Raw genomic sequence first — 24,442 nt, forward strand, 5'->3', positions numbered from 1 at the left:
AAGGGAAAATTGGAAGTTGTATTGAGTTGTATTGTTCTCCCTTAAGATTTATAGTTACGTAACATTATACAATTGCATAATAAAGCATTTTTGATGTCTTACTGTGGATGTAGGTCAATGGATGTAGGTCAATGACCAAACCACATAATTTATTTGTGTCCTTATATATATATATTTTTGAGCTAATAGGTCGATTGTTGTTTGTATTGGTGGCAATGTGATTATTTTGAGACTATTGTTGTTGTTGGGTTGTTGTTCTTGTTGGCTTGTCTTGTTCTTGGCTTGAGATACATAATTATGAGCAAAGTGAATGTGCTAGTGCAATTATTTCTTAAACAATTCTATTGAGATTCAAAATTAAAAAGTGTTTATTTTCATTTGTTGCATATAGTTTCATCATGTCTAAAGCACTTGAAGGGGGCTCGTCCGCAATATGGGATAAAGAAATAACAAATATTTTTTGTGATCTGTGTATTAAAAAAATTGGTAAAGAAATAGAACTGGGGAACAAGCCAACAACGTATTTTAATAAGGGTGGAAAAATATTGCTAAGAGATTCAAAGGATTGACTGGCACGGTTTACGATAGACTTAAATTTAAAACAAATGGGACCAATTGAAGGAGTGGAAAATATAGGAGTTGAAATGTGATGGTGAAGGTTTGGCTGATATGATTACTTTAAGGGAGTTTATCACAAATAATATCCGTGACTGTTGATCTACCAAGTGTTTCTTTAAACAGATTATAGGTCGATATTCATATGCATTTAGTTTTGGTTTTTTTTTTAAAATATCTTGAGCTGACATTTTTATCTTTTTTTTTTTTCGCAGTTACACCAACATGACTTCTAGGATATCAGTTACAGACAGAGGTATTTTGTGTTATTGTGGACTACCATCTCCATTGCTTACGTCACGTCAGCCTCATAGCTTTAGGAGGCAATTATACGGTTGTGTCAAGAGTGTTTCAGCTCGTTGCGATTTCTTCCGGTAGTCTGATATTCTCACATATTACACTGTCAGCAGTCATGGGAATCTGGTGTTTTCCGAGGTTGATAGTGCAGCTGAGGAGAGATGTACCCAGAGTTTGAAATTAAATATTTTAATATTTCTCATTGTAGTTGTACTTGTCTTTGTACTTTTTTTATTTCTTCTGAAACTCACGAGAGTGTGAGAATTGTATGTCATCTTTTGAAACTGATCTGTGATGATTGTATGCTTCTGCACTTGCTTTTATACTATCAATAAGCTATTTTGAATAAGCTGCCCCAAACAGTTTTATCAGACAAGAACAGGAATGTCATTTAATCACCAATAAGTTATTCTGAATAAGCTGCCCCAAACAGCAAGTCAGATTATTCTGATAATCTGTAGATTATCAGAATAATTTGCTTATCAGCAGATTATAAATAATCAATAGCTGCGCCAAACAGACTCAAACTAAGGTAACCAGTGCAATATGCTCAAATCTTGTAATTAAAAATTTAACATGCATATCTAAGTGCATGCGGGCTTATATATATTTGAATAGTTTCAAGAATTTTATATGCTTTAAGTGACTTAGATGATCTTTTAGGTTATGAATTTGAAATAAAGCTTGCTTAGACAGACATATGTAGAACTCTAAAATCATGCAAAGCTGGCTTATTTATATAAAGGTTCTAAAGCATGCACAACTTGAGAATATCAAAAGTTTCACTCATAAAGTCTTAAAATACTCTCACCAATCTCAAAATATTGCATTAAAAAAATAATCTTGAAATTAATACACTTTGAAATCATTTAGAACAAATGGCTTTTGATTAAAAAGTTTCATGTTGGGCTTTACGAAAGATCGTCTTCTGTTTGCTGATGAGTTATGTTGTGAATTTAGTGGCGAGACTTCAAGCTTTAAAAAGACTCGTGTTTGAATCATATTTCAACCCTTAAAGCCTAAATTTAAATTTTAAAGGCCAAAATTTAAATTATTTTTAAATCCTTCCCAAATGCAAATTATTTTTTCAAAACCTGAGAGAGCCAAAATTTAAAAGCCCAATTTATATTTATTCTCAAACCCTAAGAGTAAATTTTAAAAGTTTAGATTCAAATTATTTTTAAGCTCAAATGATTCACATTTAAAATTATTTTATAAGTTCAAAAGATCCAAAAACTTTATGTTATTCGTAAGTCCAAATTCACCCAAAATTCTGGCAGTCTCCCAGCGTGAACCCTCAATAAGGGTCACAAGAGAATGTCAATCTTCCCAGCTATCTTAAAATACTAGCCGGTCATTATCGTGAGACATTGTGATGGTAGAGCAAAAATATTTACTTCAACCCACGTTCTAAAAAAACACTATAAGCTTTCAATAAACCTGCAAAAATGGTTAAATCACATGAAAGTACTTTCCTTAATAACTATTTTACTTTTCCTGAAAGATACTTAATTTTCACTGACATGTACTCGCGTTTCCCCGGACGGATATTTAAATCTACTGAATTTTAGATAAATTTTTCAAACGAGCCTGTAATTTTACTGAACAATACTTAATTCCCAATGATGGGTACTCGCGTTTCCTACCGTGAATAATTTGAAACTTGCCCTCCCACACCCATTATAGACCTTCTCGAGCGAGATCGGCGACGATGAAGGTGAAACAATGACAGAGTTAATTGTAGTGAAACGACAAAATTAAAAATAAATAAATAAATACAATGTAGATTTTCTAATTTTTTTAATACAATATAAAATATATAATACAAAGGGGTTGAGTGGCAAGTGCTTTAGCTTCATGTTTTGGGCTTGAGTAGATGTGCGTGATCTTAGTTGTGAAGTGGGGAGGGTTCGGGTAAGTGGGTTTCGGGCTAGGTTTGAATAAAGGAAGAGAAAGGGCTCTACGTATGATTAGGGCAAGTGAGGGGAACACACAAGGGATCACATGAAAGAAGCAAACGAAGGGGGTTTTGGTTTCGATGTGTGGCTTTGATTGATGGATCAAAGGATTTAGGTATGAGCTCTTCGAACAGTCAGGAAAAAGGCGGCACTGATCGTGTAAAGAGGAGATCGACAGCAGGGAGGAAAAACCGTGAAGCGCAACTCAACTTATTCGTGTTAGTAAAATACCTTCTGGACAAGCGGCTCGATTTCCATCCACAAAACAAAAGATGCAAGGAAGATGAAGGCAATCTGAGATGAAATGGATGGTTGTGCAACTTTCGTGGTTTGCTTCGATTGAAAGGACTAGAGCTTTAATTGGGGCATGCGGCTTCTACGTGTGAGATGCGGAGCAAGAAATAAAGCAGGAGAGAAAAACGGGAATTTCGGAGGTCTTTGTACCTCGTGATCCCGTCATTGCTTTCCTGCAGGCTTTAATTGTGAATGTATCGCTCGGCAAAAGATGCTGCGGTCTGGAGGAAGGAGGCGATGAGCTTCGGGTTAGGGCATAGCAGAAGGATAAAGATGGGAATCTCATAAGTCTTTGTAATTTGTGATTCTATTTGTGCTTTCCTCATTAGCCTAAAATGCAACTGTATCGTGGTGGTTAGTCACGAAGGGGAGACAAGGTAAGGAAACTGACGAAGGGGATGAAGGGCTTCAGTTGATCTGAGTGAACTACAAAAGGATGAGGACTAAAGTGTTTCATCTGTTAACAAGGATGAAGGCTTTCTGGTTTGCTGTGAGAGGAAGGAGTGGGGAGGGCTTTGTGCGAGTTTCCAACTGGAGAGAAAAATGGGAAGTCCTAGGGGGCTTGCGGTTTATGCTTCATGCGTATTAGAGGAAACGGAACAGAGAGGGAGCGGGAATGGTTATTGGAACTCCATTTTGACGCAACAATTATGGAAAATTAATTAAATTTAATTGAACTTGATTTACAATAATAATAATCTAATAATTATTTAACAATAACATCATCTTTCCTAAAGAGCGCCTTAAAGACTGAAATGCAACTAACAACCAACCAAATGATTTAGCTCTTCCGTTGGAAGTACTTAATTATTGTATTGTTATTAAAATGCATAAATTCAGCATAGAAACATATGACGTTAAAAGACCATGTAGCATTTGAACTTACAGGACCAGTAACTCCCTTTATCAGCTGGGGTGTAACTGAGACCAGGATGCGTTGAGCAAGAGCTTGTGAAGAAACCTCTGAAATTATAGTCTTCAAGGCTATACTAGCTATGTCACGGTGCTGATCTTTCCCATTGAGCAATTTATCACAAAGCCTGTTTGTCATTTCCAAAACCCTATCCTCTCCAATCTTCTTGACAAGAGGAACTAAGCTATAACACAAACAGAAGTCAAATTTAGTCAATAACTATGATGCAACTGCACAAATTAGATGCAAAAAAAAAGGAGTAAATAAAAATGAACAAGAAATTAGGCCTCAGCAATTCACAATTCCCATACAAACTTAATTAATTATTTTGATATAATTAATTTTAAAACTTTGTCATGTCCGATTATACAACAACAACAAGCCTTTATCATCACTCTCGAATTTTTATAAGACTTCAAGCAAGAAGTTTTAAGAGAATTTTTTTGTATTTTTCGTGTTTAATTATACTCCATCTTTTTCCTCTGCCATTTTTTTTGTAAAATGCCCTTCATGGATACATATCATTGCCTAGTTAATATATTTGGCTTTAGAAAAACATTTTGGAAGGAGACCATGAGAAAAGAGATGCATGCCCTATAAAAGAGCTACACTTAGGAAATAGTTGGGTTACCTATAGAGGAAAAAAGCTAGAGGATGTGAATGAAGTTTTATATTAAGATATAATGTAGAAGTCATAAAGTAAATAACTACATCTTTGAAATGTTCATCATGCGCAACTCGCCAAGAAAGCCTATGGACAGCCCCTCATACCTCCAAAAATATTGGAGAAGTAAAAAGCTTAATTTGAAGCCACTGGAGGGATAGGACCATCACAAAAAATCAAAAAGTTAAAGAACTTCAAAGATTGTATGATGTTAAAACCACTTCATCCGCCTTAGTTGCCTTGCCTGAATAATTTTGCTTTTAGAAGCTTTAAATTTTGCAGTGATTTGGTTATTTTCTTTCCCTTCTCATTAGAGCAAGTCATCAATACACATGATACTAAGTTATTAGCACCTAAGACATGCCAAACTAATGCCATGAAAAATTATAAATAGGACCTTGCTTTGTACTTTTGAATTCGTTGAGTAAAAATTATCTTTCGTGAATTCAAATTTCATGTGAAAAGGCTTATTGGCAGCTATAATCATTGGTAAATCTTGGTAGTTAATCCTCTAAGATTTCAGCAGTTCGTTAGTTACTTTTTCTATCTCTTACTCCATGCATCCAGAATAAATGCCCTCTCTCCATGAAAGGAGTGGCAAACCTTGAATCACCGTCTCCATCAATCCTAAGACACGTCAAATATCTTCAAAACTCCCATATGTATTCCCCCACAACCACTACAACATTGTAAGACCTTACTCCCCATTAATCAGAAGATATCTTATCCAAAAGCACAATAAAAAGCAATATCATTTACTTGTGAAAAACCAGCTTAAAAAATTCACAATACCTTAACCATTGATCGAAATCCATAAAAACACCACCATTACTTCTCTAATATCCCAAACATTTAATCTAAAGTTTATCACCCTTTGCCTCCAAGAAAAACACAACATCCGGTAATGAATCTCAGATCAATCTAGGAACTTACCCAATCTGCATCAGAGAAACATTCAATATTTATATGCCCATGATTTTGATATAGAATCCTTTTTCCAGAAACTCTTTTGAGATAAAATAGCATTTATTTCAATGATAGACTGTGGGGGGAAGACATGAATAGACTTATAGTGCTAACTAAATATGCTATGTCAAGGCAAATCACTGTGAAGTAGTTTAATTTTTCCGCTAACTTCCTATATCTTTTACGATCATTGAAAGGCCCTCCATTCTAAGTAAACTCTTGATTATGAAACATTGGAGTATTGTATGATTTGCCACTATTTTTTTCTTCTCTGCTAACAAATCCAAAATATACTTCCATAGAGATAGAAACATGTCCCTCTTGATCCTTAATACCTCAATCCCCAAGAGGTATTCTAAGGTACCCAGATTTTAATGTTAAACTGATTTTAATGATAAGAATCCCTGCACATTACTTTCAGTAATAATAATGTCATTAACATAAGCCGCTACCAAAATAATCCCAGAAATAATTCACATGTATAGTGCAATCAATTTTACTCTTCTGTTGTCTGGCTAAATCTTCCAAATTAAGCTTGAGAGATTTGATTCAATCCATATAGTGACTTTCAAAGATGATATACTTTCTCAGACTCCCCCTGAGCAACAAAACCCAAGAGGTTATTCCATGTATATCTCTTCTAAATGATCACCATGCAGAAGCAGAGGTCAATTATTCATTGTAGCCAAGGACAGAAAGAGACGAATTAAAGTCAACTTAGCTACTGGAAAGAATTTGTCCAAGTAGACAATTCTATAAATTTGAGCATAGCCCTTAGCAATCAAATGAGCTTTGAGACAAGCTACAGATCCATCATAATGAAACTTAACTGCAAATACCAATTTATAGCCAACAACCTTCTTGCCAAAGGGTAATTCAACCATTTCCCAAGTTCCATTTTCAGTTAGGGCATTCATTTCATCAAGCACCGTTACCCGTCACCAGGAATAGAAGAGGGCTTCTGAACAGATCTCAGACCCTCAACAAAGTCAAGGGAAGTAACAAACGAACAAGAAGTAGAAGGTAACAGATCATATTTAGCACAAGAGGAAATGCAATAGGGGCATTTATGTTTACCTCTCGAAGAGCCATATGTAAATCAAGATCATTGGGTGGAGAATCCACTGAAGAAGACGATGCTGTTGCAGGACTAGGAGTTGGGGAACTAAGTTTTCTATAGTAAACATTAGTGATAGTTGGCCTGGTCTAAGGCGTTGGTGATGGAGATGCAGTTGGAGCTGAACTGATGAAGTAATGCATTAGCTCATTAGAATCTTGTGAGAAATTAACACCAATGAGTCATCAAAAAATAAGGTTTGTTCATGAAAGGTAACATCTAGTGTAAATGCTTAAGAGAGGGGAAAAACACAGATAATTTTTGCAAACAAGTTTATCATAGAAAGGCACGAGTTAATAACTTAGGGTCCAACTTAAAAACCTGTGGACGGGTATCATGAATAAAATAACTACACCCAGGAAAGAGATTTGGAAACAAAACATGGTAGGGTATATGATTTTGTAAAATAATAGAAAGCATTCGATTGGTCAAGAAACATGTAGTAGAAATTGCATCAACCCGGAATTGTTTGGGCACATTAATTTGAAACAAAAAAGTTCTAGCAATCTCAAGATGTCTATTTTTCTTTATGTTACTCCAAATTGGGATCGAATATCGACATGGGATAAGTAATAAAGCATCTAGTTTTGTGTTATGTATCATAGAAAAGGTGTAGAAAAAATTTATTTGACATTGTCACTTCACAGAATTTTAACCAACGAACTATTGACTTTAGTTTTAATTTCAACAAAAAAAAAATTAAAAATCGAACAATAACTCAGTATGGGATTTCATATAGCAAAGACAAGTCATACAAGAAAAAACGTCCACAAAAGTGACAATATCTTCATTCATTAAATAAAATAGGATAAGCTCCACATACATCAGAATGAACCAACTCAAAATTATGACCGACTCTTTTGTTAGTTCTGGGAATAGGCAACAAACGACGGTGCTTAACTAATTGACACGACTGACAATCTAAAAATAATAATTATTCAAAGGCAATATCTTTAAGTAGTGATGGAAGTCACTTCTTAGAATTTTAACTGAAACAATGAATTTAGTTTTAATTTCAGCATAAAAGAATTGAAAATGTGATAGTAACTCAATATGAGATTTCATAAAGTAAAGCCAAGTGATACGAGAAAATTTTCACAAAAGTGACAATATATTTAAATCCATTATATAAAATAGGACAAAGTCCCCTTACATTAAAATGAACCAACTCAAAACTATGACCGACTTTTTTATTAGTTCTGGGAACAAACGACAAACGATAGTGTTTAGCTGACACAACTCATAATCTAAAGATGATAATTGTTGAAACTGGGGGTAAGTTCTTTAACATTAATAGTGATAGATGTCGTAATCAACAATGAACCTCAAAAAGAGAAAGTGTTGGAATAGGCTATCGGTCGAGATAATTTGTCACCCAAAATTTATAGTCCTTAGATTCTTGAATTTTACCAATAATCTTCTACGTTATAAGATCTTGAAGCATATAATGGCTAGATAAGAAAAAATATAATTAAGAGCATGTATAGTCTTGATAACCGAGATAATATTAAAAGAGAATTAAGGTGAATTGATGACAAAAGTTAAAGGTAATGTATGTGTAATATTGATGGTGTCAAAACCAAAAATATTAAAGGTAGATCCATCTGCTAAAAATACCGAAAAAAGATACTTATGAAAGATTGAATAAAGTTTTAGATTACCTGTCATGTGACCTGTAGAACCAGAATCAACGACATGTGTGAGAGAAAGTAGACAAGTATCCTTGTTACGTGACTGAGCAAGGGCAGTGAGAGAGATTTCTTCGATTCATCTACAAAAATTGAGAGTGACATTGAGAGGCCTCAATAGTAGTAACCATATGAGCTGACTATGATCTAGAAACCTTCTGATTCTTTTAAAGCAATTTTTGGCATGTTTTCTTCATATACCCAGATTAATGACAGTATTAGCAAATTACCGTAGAGCCTTCATTTCTAGAATTCAAAGTTCTACTTCCATAATTGCCCTAAGACTAAGATTTATTGATGTTTGTATTTGTCTAGCTAGCAAGAGCACTAGGTTGTTGTACGAATGAAGCCTGAGAACTCAGAATAGTACGCAACACTCTAGTATAAGCTTCCCTCAAAGTAGTAAATCATCGATAAAAAAAGATATATGATGGGACACATTCACACTACGAGTTAAGGCTAGCTAGAAAACTCATAATAGTCATTTGTTATCTTTGAGCCTGATGAGTCTGAACATCAATACTAAACATTAATAGTGCATTCAATTCTTCATAAACATGTTTAAAGTGCACGTGATCACGTCAAAGTGATTGATTTTGTTATTCGGCTGAATAGAACTCCTTGCATACATCAAAGATTTGACAAATACTTTCTCCAAGAAAAGACAAGCACCAATTCATACATCGCATCTTCAACTCAGTCGCAATATGTAATATGACCAGGTTGATCGAGTTCGATAAAGTTTTGTATTAGTATCAAAAATTGGGCATCAATTCTCATCCACTTGAGTAAGTCGTACCAGTCTCAATAGAGAGATTGTCAATGCGGTAATTTTCGTGGAAAATACTTCTCAAGTAGAGTCTCAAAGTTTTACTTCAATAAAAACAATTTACTTAATTTAACTTTTGATCTATAATTTTAGCCACTTATTTAATCAAATTTATCACAACATATTTTTTATCAACGGTCATGATTATCACAGAGTATTCAAGCGGCTGATATGATCCGACAAAGACAAACGATATCGAGCAGTAGAAGACAAACGATCTGGCGATACCTGGCCAAAAGAGACAAATGGCTAGACGAGATTGCAAGCGAGAAGCTCCGGAGATGACAGTTAGGGCCTGCTCATGACCCAGGGAGTCCAAAGAAATTGTGAATGGGAACTGAAGAGAGCACCTTGCAGCCAACGCGAGTCGATTGTGAAGGTCAATCAAAAATGCCGACAGGACTGCTACCGAAAAGTGACAAAAGACGATCTGAAACACTTTCTTAATTGAGAAAGTAACAAACTTAGAAGAGGCTAAAGAAATCATTTGCTCTGTCCTAAGCAGACAAGGCAGATGAACTATGCAAATTCGAAGCCAGCAACATATATTCAAACGCACTGACGAGATAAGCGAACTAACAAGCTATCCAGTGGAAGCATTCAGCAGCGCCGATAAAGGATGACGAATGCAAATGAGCAATCCAGTCGAAGCCGGACAATAAAAAATGCCATGATCCCGTCGAAACATAGAGCCATGATACCATGTGAAGGAAAATTCCTTCTCTTATTTCTCAAATAAGAGTATATATTACATATTAATATATACTCCTAACTCTATAGATTAATAATATCTCTATCATAGTTGAGGAAGACCGTAACAGTCCTCAACGAGGCTTTCTTATCTGAGAAAGACACCTTCAAACAGCATTAATTTTCTACATGATGATGCATCGAGCTATCCCAAGCCCTTTCTTGGCCACTGACTTTTCATTTGCTAGCTCATAAACACTCGAGTAAAACCATTGCATAAATTAAAAAGATAAGAATGCCCCTCTTTCCAGTGACAAGCCACCCATCTTTGTTCACCTCATTTCTGTTTCCAACAAAAACAGCAAATGATTTCAAGAAATAATTGCATCCCAATTTTCAATCATGGTCATCTCACCATGACATATTCTAAACCATTTTATCACCCAATTTCTATCATTTACTTCTATAATCAACAAATCTAATTTTTGTTTTTGATGGCTTCCCACTCTCCTAACAATGTCAATATTCTAATTGCATTTAGTTAATTTCCTCAAAATTTTAGCCACTCATCCCATGCATCTACTCTGCAATAGGTAGGCTTTTTTGAATGTATCCTATACTATTTTACCCAAACAATGACAGATAGATGTTTAACATGAGTGCTAATTAAATCTTTATAGAAAGCACTGTAACGGAAAAATAATAAATGTTTACTCAGTAAAATAGTATTTATGCAAAATTATGGCCAAGATAATCAAGTATAGAACGGAAGCTCACCATTTCACTGCTAAACCAGAGACATCACCTGACACGTCTTCTAGTTGCTGAAGCACAACATGAGCTAATTTCACCTCCAGCTCAATGTCAGCTTTAAATCCATCTTTACTCAGCTCATTGAGCAAATCTGAAGTTGCCATGTATCTGTAATCCTTATCTTTACCCGTCATCTTAAAGTAACCACCAAAGAAGCACATTCATTATCAAGTGAATGCACTAAAAAGCAAAGAAAAGAAAAACACTACTCAAGATAATTAAATAAATACCTTTTCTAAAATGCCTGTTATAGCTAAGTTTGACATTTTGCAGTTTTTATCTTTAAACCAGAAATGCCTTACAAGTTCTTAAGCCTGCAGTAGTAAATAGGACGTCATTAAAAATACTCCATCAAAGAATGCTAAACGTGCACAAGAAAGTACATCTAAACATGCCCAAAGTACTTCGTGGAATGCATAAAATTATAAAATTCATCAGATGAACCATGAAATATGAAGCCAAATTAAACAAGGGAATCCAATAAATCAAAAGTAAACTTTAGGAGTAAAATAATTATGATTTTGCAATAGCTAAAACAACATTACATATAGCAGGCATATTTTAGCCATGTCTTGCATGGATCTAAGAAAATACAGCAAAAATAATTTGGCATTTTCACATATAACGTATAACTAAAACAATTACCAAAAGAACAGTGGTAAATGTCTTCAGAAAATCTCAGACTACATATTTTTATTCGTATAAACCATATAGGCAAGATAGTTCTTCTGTCGACGCAACAAAAAAAAATTATTAATAAAATTTTACAAAAAAATAGAATAAATAAATAAATAAGATAAAAGAATTATAAACTATAGACTATTTAGTAATTATATAGGTCAATATGCCTCTTCTAAGAAATGTTCGAGAGATGATGGAAGTGTTATATTCAGATAAATAATATAGTTTAATTCTATGTTTAATAATTTTATAAATTATTGATGATTTGGATAACATGTAAAAAAATGAATGACAGAGAACTTTTCTTGAAAAAATTTTAAGTCAAGTTTAAACATTAGTGCAGGCTCAAAGCAAATAGAATAACAAATGAGAGATGCTATAATAACCCCATAAACTCACAATTAACAAACCATCACATACTCCATGATGTGGCTGACACAGAGTGGCATATTCTATTTATTCCAACAGTCTTTTAGCATCAAGGGATGTTTGTTCTGAAGTATTTGGAGTGTGAAGTAATAAGAATGGAAGGATTTTTAATTTTTATTTGTTTGATTTGGAGTAAAGAAAATAAAGTGTAAGATTATGAGGAATTTAGAAAACACCCATTAGGCCATTCAGAGTCTAATCTCAATATGGGACACACCATTTTGTGCAACCTCCCATCATATGATATTGTGTCATCCCAACACCCCTCTCCTGTATGTCTATGGAGACTGCATCCACACTAATTGTCCAGACTGCCCACACGTGACCTCCCCTCATGAGACCACATCTACTCCCACATCCATCGATTACAAGGACTTAATTGGAATCTGATAGATAGTTGATTTCCTTCCACATCTTTCCTACTATATATGGGCACGATAATTTCTTTCTATTATTTCAGCATGCCACTATAATAAAAATCAAATAGTTTCTATTTCAATCAAAGCATAATTTTTCTTGCCACTTAATGGACTAAACTATCAAAATATAGAACAAGTTTTAATTATAAAAGAGGGCTCATCTGCTTGTTATAGTTTAATAATGCTCAATTTTTTGCTTAAATTTGTATATATTGTTGCAATGAGAATTTTTTGAACACAATAAAATTATTGGCGACAGTTTTCAAAAGAAAATTTTCTCCTAATGCCACAAGGCCTAAGACTTTGATGTATTCTATCATTGACTTTTCCAACTATGTATTTTTAATTGATTTTTGCGTCTATTTGGGATTTTATCAAGTCCTTAAAGAAAATGAGTTCTCTTCTATCATCCAACTTTTCATCATTGTATGGATTTATTCGTTATCAAATTTCTTGTAAAAATATCTAATTTAATACATTTAATTATTGTTTGGCAAAAATTTTAAGTGATTTCCCTTTTTTGACTTCACATCAAAAGAGGCTAATTTTTGCCCGAAATATAAGTTGTAGACTTATAGTTTTGTTCTTTTGTGTGCTTCTCTTTCTTTCTTTCTCCCTTCCTAGGATTGTGCTTGTGAAGCTTGGATCCCAAAATGTCTGGCATTGGATTTACTACTAAGCTTATGGTCAAATCACGATGTCAACTAGAAAAGAGCCTAACCAGTTCAATTGTTAAAATAATAAAAAATGAAATATAATTGAATTTGATTAGACTAATTTTCTATATGACAACAAATTCACTATTATGTTTAAAACTATATTCTTAGTTTTGACGGCAGGCATAACCTTACAAACAAATTTCAAACGAATTGATAATTTGGAATAATTTTTTAAACATCATCATTAATTTATTTCCAAAATTTTAAAATTGTTGAACAAAAACCATAGTGACACGCTTAATCATTTTTGACAAAGTTTTGCAATTAAATTAAGCCCATATAAGCTAACCTAAAATATAAACTTATAATTCTTAGATCTGCTGAAACTTTTAGTATTATACACAACTTGAATATTATCTTTGAATGTTTTGATAGGTTTACGAAGAATGTCAAAAAAAAAAAAAAAATCAATGGCGTTCAGACTATTGTTTAATTAAATGTGTTAAGTGAGAAATTATAAATAAATTAAGTTGTAATTCACCAAATATGCTAGTAGAAGCTTTATCTATAACTTTGGATAGTGATGTATAATACAATAGAATTACTACATATAAGAATAAAATCCTTGATAAAAAATCATTATTGACTCTAAGATTTTAAGTGAACCAATGCACTCAAAGAGCTACTCTAACTCAGCTCAATTAATACTCTTGAGTTCATCAAAACTAATAATTTAGCAAGTTTAAACATTTTTGAAAGCTTTTAGCTCAAGTTAACCAAACTAGAACACAAATCAAATCATCTGTTCAACAGATCATTTATTGTTCAAATAAGCTCAATGATAGGTTCTATATTGTTCAATTATTTTTATTTAAATAAATAGTTTGTCATCTTGTTTAATTAACATATGCTTAGTTTGTTCTAAATAGTTACATATTAACTACAAATTTATTCAATTGTTTCTCCATTTAGTCCTGAAAAGAATTTACTAATATGACAAACACATAGGAGTACATTTAATATTTGTTCATTTATGAGTCTATTTATTACGTGCTTAAGTAGTCTTTCGATTAATTAAGGCAACCCAAACTCGAACATATTTTAGAAGGCTTCACACTAGTTTGAGATGAACTTGGATATTTCACATTATGACCATGTCAATCTGATATATTTTATGCTCAGCTCCACTTGATTATAACATTAACTAGCAAGTCCAGAGCGTAACGAGCATACACCCGCATAAAATTCATGCATAATCAAATATAATTATATTGAAGGAATAGTAGTTCATGAATATTCTTTGAAGATAAATTAAATAAATATTTAGAGTTATTTGAAGCTACATTAGACCATGTTCATAAACCTAAAAATATAATGAGCAAGAGTTACAATCCAAATTGGAAATAGAATTTGTTTATGACATAAATTCATAATCTAACACAATTATAAACTAATCGTGAAACTAAAATTTAACATGAGATCATATATATACCCAAATTGCAACAAGAAGATGAGTATAATCTTGATTATGAGCCTATACTTCCAATAGAAACTGGATTTGAAGATGAAAATGAGCTTCTAAAAGGTGTTGAAACTATTCTTGAATGTTATGTTGAACAAAACATACACAATGTAGATGATGAGTCAAATGTTTGAAATGATAATGATATCATTTTAGGGCTCCTAGAAGGCATTTAAGAATATAAGAAAATGATAGGTAAGTTTTTCGATAGGGAAGGAAAGCGGGAAGATGGATGTCGGTTGAAATTCGACATGAACTGCGTGATGGCAGCGAATCGAAAGCAGAAAAATCAGAAGAAATCTAAAAATGGAGCACTTTGATAAAGAAAAATCAGAAGAGAACATCTCCAAATAACATAAACAAAGTTAAAGTATGAGAAAAAAGAATATATCAAAACATAAATAGTTTCCTCCTAGAAAAAAAAACTAAGAAGAAGTAATAAGATGGGAAATAAATCAGAAATGAAAAAAAAATGGTTGAAATCAGGAAACAAGCGGTTGTTGCAGGCAGATGGGCGGGACTCGCTCGTTTCCCAGATATGGGGTCTCAAGATTTATGGAACCAACAAGAATGCCAAGTATCAAAAGCAGGATTGCGGATCCCGTATATCCTGTGAGGGACACTGCCACGTCATTCTTTCCGGCTATGAGGACCTTGCCTTCTTCTCTGGAGGCGTACGGAATTGATCTACCAATACCAAAACAAAGTGATCTCCTTGTTGTGTCTTATGTAACTCCACTATAAAATCTATGCTCTCGTCTACCACAAAGCAACTCTGAAAAACATAACATTATTACAAGCATGCCCTAATAGAATAAATAGTCATTATGTTTTGGCACAACCAGAGTTAAAGCTATAGATAAGTAAGTTTTCTAGCAAATCAAATCTAAAGTCATTAAATTGGTAATCCTCATACTCGGGCGGGCGTAATTGATAAAGTATGTCTAAAGAAACCAACTCTGGAATAAATTATGGGATAAACTGAACCACTCTCAGTAGCAACCGCTTAAGAGGTAAACGGTCAGTCGGGATATCAGTAACTCCCTTAATGAGGGATATTTCTTTTTCGGCATCAGCTCCAAAGACTTACTATCTTCTATAATAACCAATTTTAACCCAGATGAGGTCTCTCTCATAAGTTCAACTTGAATCATTAGTGTTTCATTCCCATTAACTGGAAATTGACTCCTCTCTTTTGTCATTATTCATTTCGTATATTGTTCTCTGCTCTATGAAAGAGATCATTCTCTTATTTGTGTAATATTGATGCACTATGCCAAAAATTATGGCACTTGAAGCACTTCTTGGCCGAGATAGATCTTTGAGTGTCAATTGGCTCTGCCTATCTCCACTCTAAACTAGTTTCTCTTTAGGCGGGGTCGGCTTGGATGCTGCTCTGGGTGTATTCTTGTTGCTTGGTCCTGGAGTTGAACTCCTGACAGGTGTGGCGGTCGTCCGGTGATGTCTCTCCACCTTTGAAGGAAGGATTTGAACATTATGTAATGTCTAATAGGAATGTGCTTGTACCTTGTTGCCAATGAACGGTCTCAATCATCCCGATATCCGTTCTCCTTGAACTTCACTAGCCCACATTTCAACATAAGCTGCTTTAACTCAATTATGTACTCTTATAGCCCACGCTTCTCTTCAAGCGGGATCGGCTTGGATGCTGCTTCGGATGTATTCTTGTCGCTTGATCCTAAGGTTGAACTCTGCCAGTAAAGTGCAGCGGTAGCCCGGTGATGTTATTTCTCCACCTTTGAAGCAAGGATTTTAGCATCATGTAATGTCCGATATTACTGTACTTATACCTCATTTTCAATGAACGATCTCAATCATCACAGATATCGAGTTAAGTTGTGCTCCTTGGGCTCCACTATCTCACATTTCTACATAAGCTACTCGAACTCGGTTGTGTGCTCTTCTACTGAGCAATATCGTTGTTGTAAGTGATGAAATCTACATAACATGTCTTGTTTGTACTAAAATAGTAGGTAATTACATTATATCTCTCATTTTATCTTCGACCAAGTATTAATTTTGTTTTTCCTTTCTGTTGTCCAAAAAATTTTAAATTCTCTCATCACAAATATACACTTTTCTTTAATTTAATGGCAGCTAGGTTTATCATTATTTCCGATGAGACGTCCCGATACTCAAAGGCATGTTACACTTTTTTGCAGTCACTCGATGAACTCGTTTGGATCCATGCCACAATCAAAATCCAACAAGTCAGTCAATCTTCATTTCAAGATCCTAGTTTCTCCTCTGATATTTTAGGCAAAATTATTGAAATATTAGTTTCTCATCACTGAAAATTATCAAGTGGAAGGGATTTACTTCCTACTCTCGATTTGGCGAGTCAAAATTGTGACTTCGGGCCATCACATCAGGTTGTCTCCTCTCAAAAACAGTAAGCCTCTGTTTCAGTTGAAGGATTTCTCATTGCATGTCCTCCATAACAAATTCTTAGGCACCTCATTGAGAGGTTTTCCTTGTTGACATAATGTCTATTTCTCCCAATCAAGATTCCGACGAGTGTAGGATTGTGAATCAAAAGTTGGTTGAGGTTTTGATGGTAGATATTGAGGTGAATTTTTGGTGAAGTTGAATTTTGAAAACTTAGGATTGAGGATAGAAATTTAATATGAATGATTAGTGGAAAAATAAAATTAGTTGGGTGCTAGATTAGGTTATTTGGAACTTTTGTTTGGAGCAAGAAAGATAAAATTGTAAAGCTCTGGCAATTGTCAGGCTCTGATACCAGATGATACTGCTCTGAGGCTCTTATAAGGTATTTAAGAGCACACGAAAATGGTAAGTAAGTTGTTGGATAGGAAAAGAAAGCAAGAGTATGGATGTCGATTGAAATCCATCTTGAACAACGGGTGATGGCGAATCGAAAGCGGAAAACTGTTGTTTTCTGCAATCAAACTGCACTAGGCAGCAGATTGGACAATGAAAGAAGTCTTCGAACGTGCGAGAGAGATCACCACTTTGATCTTATTAGGCTACAGACACACTGCCTGAAAAAAAAAGAGCAATCTAATAGGGAAAAACCAAGAGAAAACAACTTCAAATAATGTAAACAAAGCCAAAGCCCGAGAAAAAAGAAAATAACAAGATACAAATAGCTTCCTTCCAGAAAAAAACCAAGTAAAAGTAAACAATTGGGATGAAATCAGAAAATGACAAATATTAAGGACGAAATCAGGGAACAAGCAGTTGTTGCACGCGGATGAGACAGGACTAGCTCGTTTCGTAGATATGGGATCGCGGGATTTGCAAAACCAACGGGAACACGAAATATTAGAAACTGGATTGTGGATCCCTTCAATCCAATAAGGGATGCACCCGCATCAAATAATGTGATTCTAGAATAAGAAAGAGAAAAAAATATGCCCGAGGTAATTAATAAAGCAATAGATTACTTTGATTTATCTAATGATGGAGCTTTTAGAAAAATTATTTCTACGAATCAAACTGAATAAACTTTTATTTTTGGCTCTTAATTTTGTGATTCCCAAACTCTTAAATATAACCTTACAAAGTAAATTGTGTGGTGCCAGCATTTTTTATGATTGGAAAAGTGTGATTATGTTAAAGAAAGCATGAAATTCAAAACTCCCGCTATGCAGTGATATCAGAAAGTGCATAAGGCATTGTAGTTCTTAAGTCGTTTTAGTTGATACATTGAGTAGGATGTTCATTCATATAAACATATCATATTTATAAATTTATCTGCTTTGAATTTTCATTATCACCTTACCTTAATTATAGATTCTTATAAGTATATATTCGGATGCATGTTGGCATTTCAATATTTTCATTACTTGCTTCATAACGTATTAGTCATTTGTATGCAAAATATTCAAAGGAAATTGATTTATTTAGGGCAATTATAAATATACTACTTGCTCAAACAAGAGAAATGTGGAATTTAAAGTAGGTGATAAGGTGTTCAAATCCTATAATGGCACCTATGAAAATTTTAAAAACTAATATAAAAAAATTGTGACCGTATAAAATCACACAAACATTAGGAGCAATAATTGTAAATTGGAAAAAAAAAAAAAAAACTCAAGTACTATTTTTGATCATACGTATATCTAATTTGACCTTATTTAAAATTTGTTTGGGATAGTGGTGGTTCTTTGTAAAATTAATTATAAAGTTGCTATATGGATAACGACTTTTTTGCAAGTCATTGATGGAATTATAATTTTAAAAAAATTAAGAAAAAACAGCTTATAACTAACACTCTAGCATATCTTGTAGGAAAAAAAAATTGCTGCTCGCTGCATTAATTGCTAAGAAAAGACAATAAAGCATCAGTCAAAAAGCAATATGGCAGCAATCTATTCAGCAAACTGATGAAAAAGATGCCTTGAGGACCTTCGTGAAGCCAACACAGTATCTTGGATTTTTCCATTTTTCACATGTTTTCTGTGAAATTGAATTAAGTGCTTAACTAAATAATTCTATATTCGATCAGGTATTCAAAATTATTAAATTGTATTCACTATTGATGGTCGGTATTAAAGATAATTTGTGCATTGGTATGTTAGAGTTACTTATGTGAATTCATGAATATTTTACAAGCATGACAAAATAAGCAAAATTTTGCATAGCATACATTACTCAACTTATTGAGGACAATTTTTTCCAAGTCAAGCAAATTGAAGCATAATACTTCCTTCCCTTTCTATTTTTTACTATAACAGAGACCGGTTCAATGTTATTATTGCTACTTTAAATGATATAACATGTTATACTACATGATAGATCAAATATTATTGCTCATTTTCACGACTTTCTTTGTGTAGGTATAATCAAATAAGATGTCTATTTCCATCATGCATGTCAATACTGCACAATATCATGAGCTATTGTGCATAGTGTGGTGTGGCGAGACACACCTCTCGTGCTATCTGCCTGACAAGGCATGTTGTCAAAAAGTCATACGCTGCTTACAACTACAGATGGGCAATAGCACAGCACATTGCAGTTATAGTGTGCCATTATTATTCCTTTACTTTATGACTTCTAATTAATTTTAATATTATTCAATTATTTTATTTGTTAATTTATTCCAATCATAAGTTTCCTATGGCAAATAACCCACGCAAAAAAAGGCTCTAATCTAGTTGTAGCTCTAAATCAACTTCGATTCTACGTGTGCTTTGCAACGAGTCCAAATGAATGGTGATGACACTCCACATCCCTTGCTCACGCTTTTCCCAAGCACTCAGCTTTGACAATGTATTTAACCCTTGTATTTATCATCCCATATAAACAAAATGGTTGGAATATATGTGAAATAAAAAAAGGACTGTGGTTGTTAATGCTTACATATGATGATTATATATAGTTGTATTCAAGCATATTGAACTTCATATTTATCCATAAATTTTTAATATTCTGCACAATGTTTAGAATAGCACACCTACACCAAGCACAATGCGCTATGGTTCCAAGAAAATCTTTGTGTCATGGTGTGTTATTCGCATCATAAATTATAATACTCTTCTTTAACTTTCGAGTTGGAAATATAATTGAATGATTGGTTGGTTTACTTCTATAGCTTTCAAGCTATAACTAGACAATTGATTATTGCCATGTTCTATTGGCTCAACAGTTTAGCAGAAATACTCCAATTACCATTCTGAGTTGAAAGATCTTATGTTTGTTGTTTTTTCTATGGAACTCATTATTTTGATGTTTTAAGACAATTTTTTGTGAACCTACCAAATATGGTTTTACGCTTGATTAAAAAAAAATCTTTAAGCATTTAAAATCCAATTTTTAGTTCAACAAAAATCATAACTCCTTTTGAACTTGTGTGCTGTTCAGTGTAAGTTCTTTTAAGATTTTGAATAGATTTCAAGAACAAAACATTGCTCGTATTACTGTGTGGCTTTGAACTTTGATGGCTTATATCATAATTCAATTTTACATATGTATTTTATATTAATTCTTGCTTGCGTGATTAAGTTTTTATAAGCCTGCTAGGCTACTACAAACTGATTTTCCCTTTTTTTTTGTGGCAAGTCTGGATCTTCGTGTGGATTTTATTAGTTCCAGCTTCCCAGCAACTTTTCATGATTTCAAATACGATCGTAACATTACACTGATTTGAACAGAATCAAGCAAAATAGATTCATGATTTGATCGTAACATTACACTGATTTGATCGTAACATTACACTGATTCTTGCTTGCGTGATTAAGTTTTTATAAGCCTGCTAGGCTACTACAAACTGATTTTTCCCTTTTTTTTTTTGGCAAGTCTGGATCTTCGTGTGGATTTTATTAGTTCCAGCTTCCCAGCAACTTTTCATGATTTCAAATACGATCGTAACATTACACTGATTTGAACAGAATCAAGCAAAATAGTTGTTCATCAGTGTGAGGTACAGAAAGGGTGGAGATGATGCTATGAATAGAATAAGTGCGCAATTGGGGAAGCATAGGTTGATTCCTAAATATGCAATTGTGGGTAAATGAACCATAAATAACTAAATAAGTACACGCGACAAGCCTAACAGTTATAATACAATGGCAGCGTTCACATTCACATTATTTTATCGGAGGAGTCTAGGGTTCCGGATCAGTTGGCAAAGACGGTGTGAGAGAGATTACCAAACTTCCGCTGTTGCTTTTAAATCCAGTTTGAACGGCAGCTTCAGTGTGCCTAAAACGTTTCCGGCGACTATTCGAGCCCGGTAAGGGGGAGTGAATGTGGGGAAAAAAACGAGGCGGATAGTTGGACTCGGTAAGATATATAGGAGGCAAAGTTAACAGCGGGGGGGCGCGGGCCGGCGGCCGGCAGCCGGTAGCCGGGAAGTTAGGGGTAGAAGGCGGTTGAGGAGCAGCACGGTAGGGGAGGGCTGAGAATGCGAGAATAGGGCAGCGATGTGCAGTAATTCTGCGGTGGATTGAGGTTGTCGTATGGTATGCTTCATTTACCCTCCATTTCGTGGAAAAAATTTGCTTAAGACTCAGGGTCTTTTTGGGTCAGCTTCAACTTATTGAATAATTTGCTGATAAATTGATTAAAAATAATAATTTAGATAAGTTATTTTCTTTTGAAAAGTCAGACCGTAGCCAGAAAGCTGCCAACGCTGTCAGAAAACTGCTACTGCACCTATCTAGGTGCGGTGTGAAAACGCTGTTTTCAACGTTTTCAAACCGCATAAACTCTCAAAACGCAGTTTACCCAAACAGTCCAGGTGCGTTTTCAGAACGTCACTGCACCAAATAAGCTGCCTCAAACGGGGCAGCTTATATCAAAACGCCGCCGTCATACCGTTTGGTTCGCGCTTTTCCCCAGTTTATCTGAAACTGCGTTTGGGTTTTTACACTAAACGCAGGTCGCGGGCCAACTCCTGCGCCCTACGCCCGGCCCGCGGGCCGCGTTTCAGGATAAACAGCTTATCCTGAAACGCACAAGCTGCCCCAAACGGACCCTTAAAGCAGGGCTGCGTTTATAAATTCCAAAAAAAACTTTCACTAAACCCTCAAAAATTACATGTGACCTATAAATATGTCAAAATAGAAGTGCATAACTTATTTATAAGTTTAATAAAATTATAGATAAGTTATACATACTGTAATGCGAATATAATGTCGATATAACGCCCATATAATATTCATTATGTACGCAGCGCTGCGTACGTCTTACGTACGCAAATTTTTCTCCCATATCGGTGTAGTCAATGGGCTTTCCTAACAAAAGAAAAATGAATTGCATTATCTATTCATAAATAATTTTTTATATTGATTCACATAATTTTAATATATAATCTATACTAAGATTATTATAAATATTATTTTATCTAAAAAAAAATACATAATTTATTATGAGTATTTTGAAGTGATTTATGATTATTATATTATAAAGAAAAATAATAATTCAAATGTTGCATGTGAGTGCATTAGAATTTAATTATATGTATCCCTTGAAAAATAATGTTATGTACATGTGGAGAGTGTATTGTATTTGTCTTATAATGGGGTTAATTTGAAATATATAAGCATCGTGTGTTGGAGAGTGATGGAGATATATAAATATCTTGATATTGTACAAAAATTCAATAGACACGTAAAAAAAAGAAAATGTTCCAGTGGATTTAAATTTAGAGGCAAAATGCATGATGAATATATCAGTGAGAGGATTGGAGTAGCTCGTGTGGTAGACAATATTAAAGAGAGTCGTCTTAAATTATTTGAACACATTAAACATCGATCATGATCCAGTTGGGGAGTAGTTGTTTTAGATTTGAATTATTTGAGAAAGGTGGATGTGTTCCTGAAATGGTTTATAAATTCTGTGTAAAAAAATGATCCCAATTTATTAGAATTAAATGCAAATATGACAGTAAATAGGACAAAAGTTGAAAAAGGAATTCATTTAGCCAAACCCATTTAGTGGGATGAATGCTTGTTGTTGTTGTTGTTGTATAATAACAAGAGGTTAGTACTTCGATACTTATGTCTTCTACTCTATATATTTTTCCTTTCTCATCTCACTCTTAGCTTAAATTGAAACAAAAGCTATGCTAATTCCAAACATTTTCTCACTCTCCTTATTTTTGTTTTTCCCTTTCTCATGTTGTTGCTTATGCAAATAAATTTAGAAAATATTGATCTAGAAAGAAAATATATGAATTTGAAGTGGATAAGTGGATTTGAATGTTGCATGTGAGTGCATTCGAATTTAATTATATGCATCCTTTGAAAAATAATGTTATGTACATGTGGAGGCTTTATTATTTTTGCCTTATAATGGGGTTAATTTGAAATATATAAGCGTTGTGTGTTGGAGAGTGATGGAGATATATAAACATCTTAGTATTGTACAAAAATCCAATAGACGCTTAAGTAAAAGAGAATGTTGAAGTGGATAAGTGGATTTAAACTTAGAGGCAAAATGCAGGATGAATATATTGGTGAGAGGATTGGAGTACCTCCGGCGATAGACAATATCAGAGGGAGTCGTCTTAATTGCTTTGAACACATTAAACATCGATCATCTGATGATCCAAGATGTTTTAGATTTGAATTATTTAATAAAGGTAGATGTGATCCTAAAAAAGTTTATGAATTTTGTATAAAAAATGATATTAGTTTATTAAAATTAAATGCAAATATGAGAGTAAATAAGACAAAAGGAGAAAAAGGGGTTCGTGTAGCCAACCCCACTTAGTGGCATAAATACTTGTTGTCGTTGTTGTTGTATAATAACAAGGGTTAGTCCCCCGACATTTATGTCTTCTACTCTATATACTTTTCCTTTCACATCTCACTCTCAGCTTAAATTGAAACAAAATCTATGCTAATTCCTACACCTTCTCACTCTTCTTATCTTGGCTTTGTTGTTGTTGTTGTTGTTGTTGTTGTTGATCTAAACATCCAAATTTTAACATTACTTTCTTACGCAATTAAATTTAGAAATATTGATCTAAACATCCAAATTTTAACATTACTTACTTACGCAATTAAATTTAGAAATATTGATCTAAACACATTAAACATCGAAATATTGATCTTTTTTTTTTTCCCTTTCTCATGATTTTTTTTTCCCTTTCTCATGTTGTTGCTTACGCAATTAAATTTAACACTGCCGTTGCCGGTCCCAAGCCCGGATGAGAAAAGTGGAGGGTTGCGTTAGGTAGTCGACAGCCAGCGTAAAACTTGTCGAAAAAATCATGACATGAATCCTTTTGATCATTGTGTAAGTGCTAGGGCGTCCCCTGGAAGCGACGCGCTGTATAGCCTGAATACAGTGAAAAGTGTGCAAGGGCCGCTACACCGGCGCCCGGGTGTAGTGTTAAATAAGCAAGGGTTCCCACATTACGGGCGAATGCGGGTAAAGAAGTTAGTCCAT

At 34.0% G+C, this 24,442-nt stretch overlaps 1 protein-coding gene across 1 annotated transcript in view; it reads right to left on the reverse strand.

Annotated features, from left to right (window-relative positions):
- The window catches only part of LOC110033983 (cullin-associated NEDD8-dissociated protein 1), a 118,281-nt gene extending 96,918 nt beyond the window's left edge, over positions 1-21,363 (reverse strand). Inside the window, exons 1-4 of the mRNA XM_020738180.1 lie at positions 21,196-21,363; positions 11,075-11,158; positions 10,809-10,978; positions 4,050-4,261 (exon numbers count right to left, since the gene is read on the reverse strand). Of these exons, the coding sequence (XP_020593839.1) occupies positions 4,050-4,261; positions 10,809-10,978; positions 11,075-11,110 (418 nt within the window). The 5' untranslated portion in view covers positions 11,111-11,158; positions 21,196-21,363. The remainder of the gene's footprint in view (positions 1-4,049; positions 4,262-10,808; positions 10,979-11,074; positions 11,159-21,195) is intronic.
- Positions 21,364-24,442: the final 3,079 nt, after the last annotated feature.

Source organism: Phalaenopsis equestris, unplaced genomic scaffold (genome assembly GCF_001263595.1).
Source record: "Phalaenopsis equestris unplaced genomic scaffold, ASM126359v1 Scaffold001314, whole genome shotgun sequence".
Taxonomy (NCBI): Eukaryota; Viridiplantae; Streptophyta; class Magnoliopsida; order Asparagales; family Orchidaceae; genus Phalaenopsis; species Phalaenopsis equestris.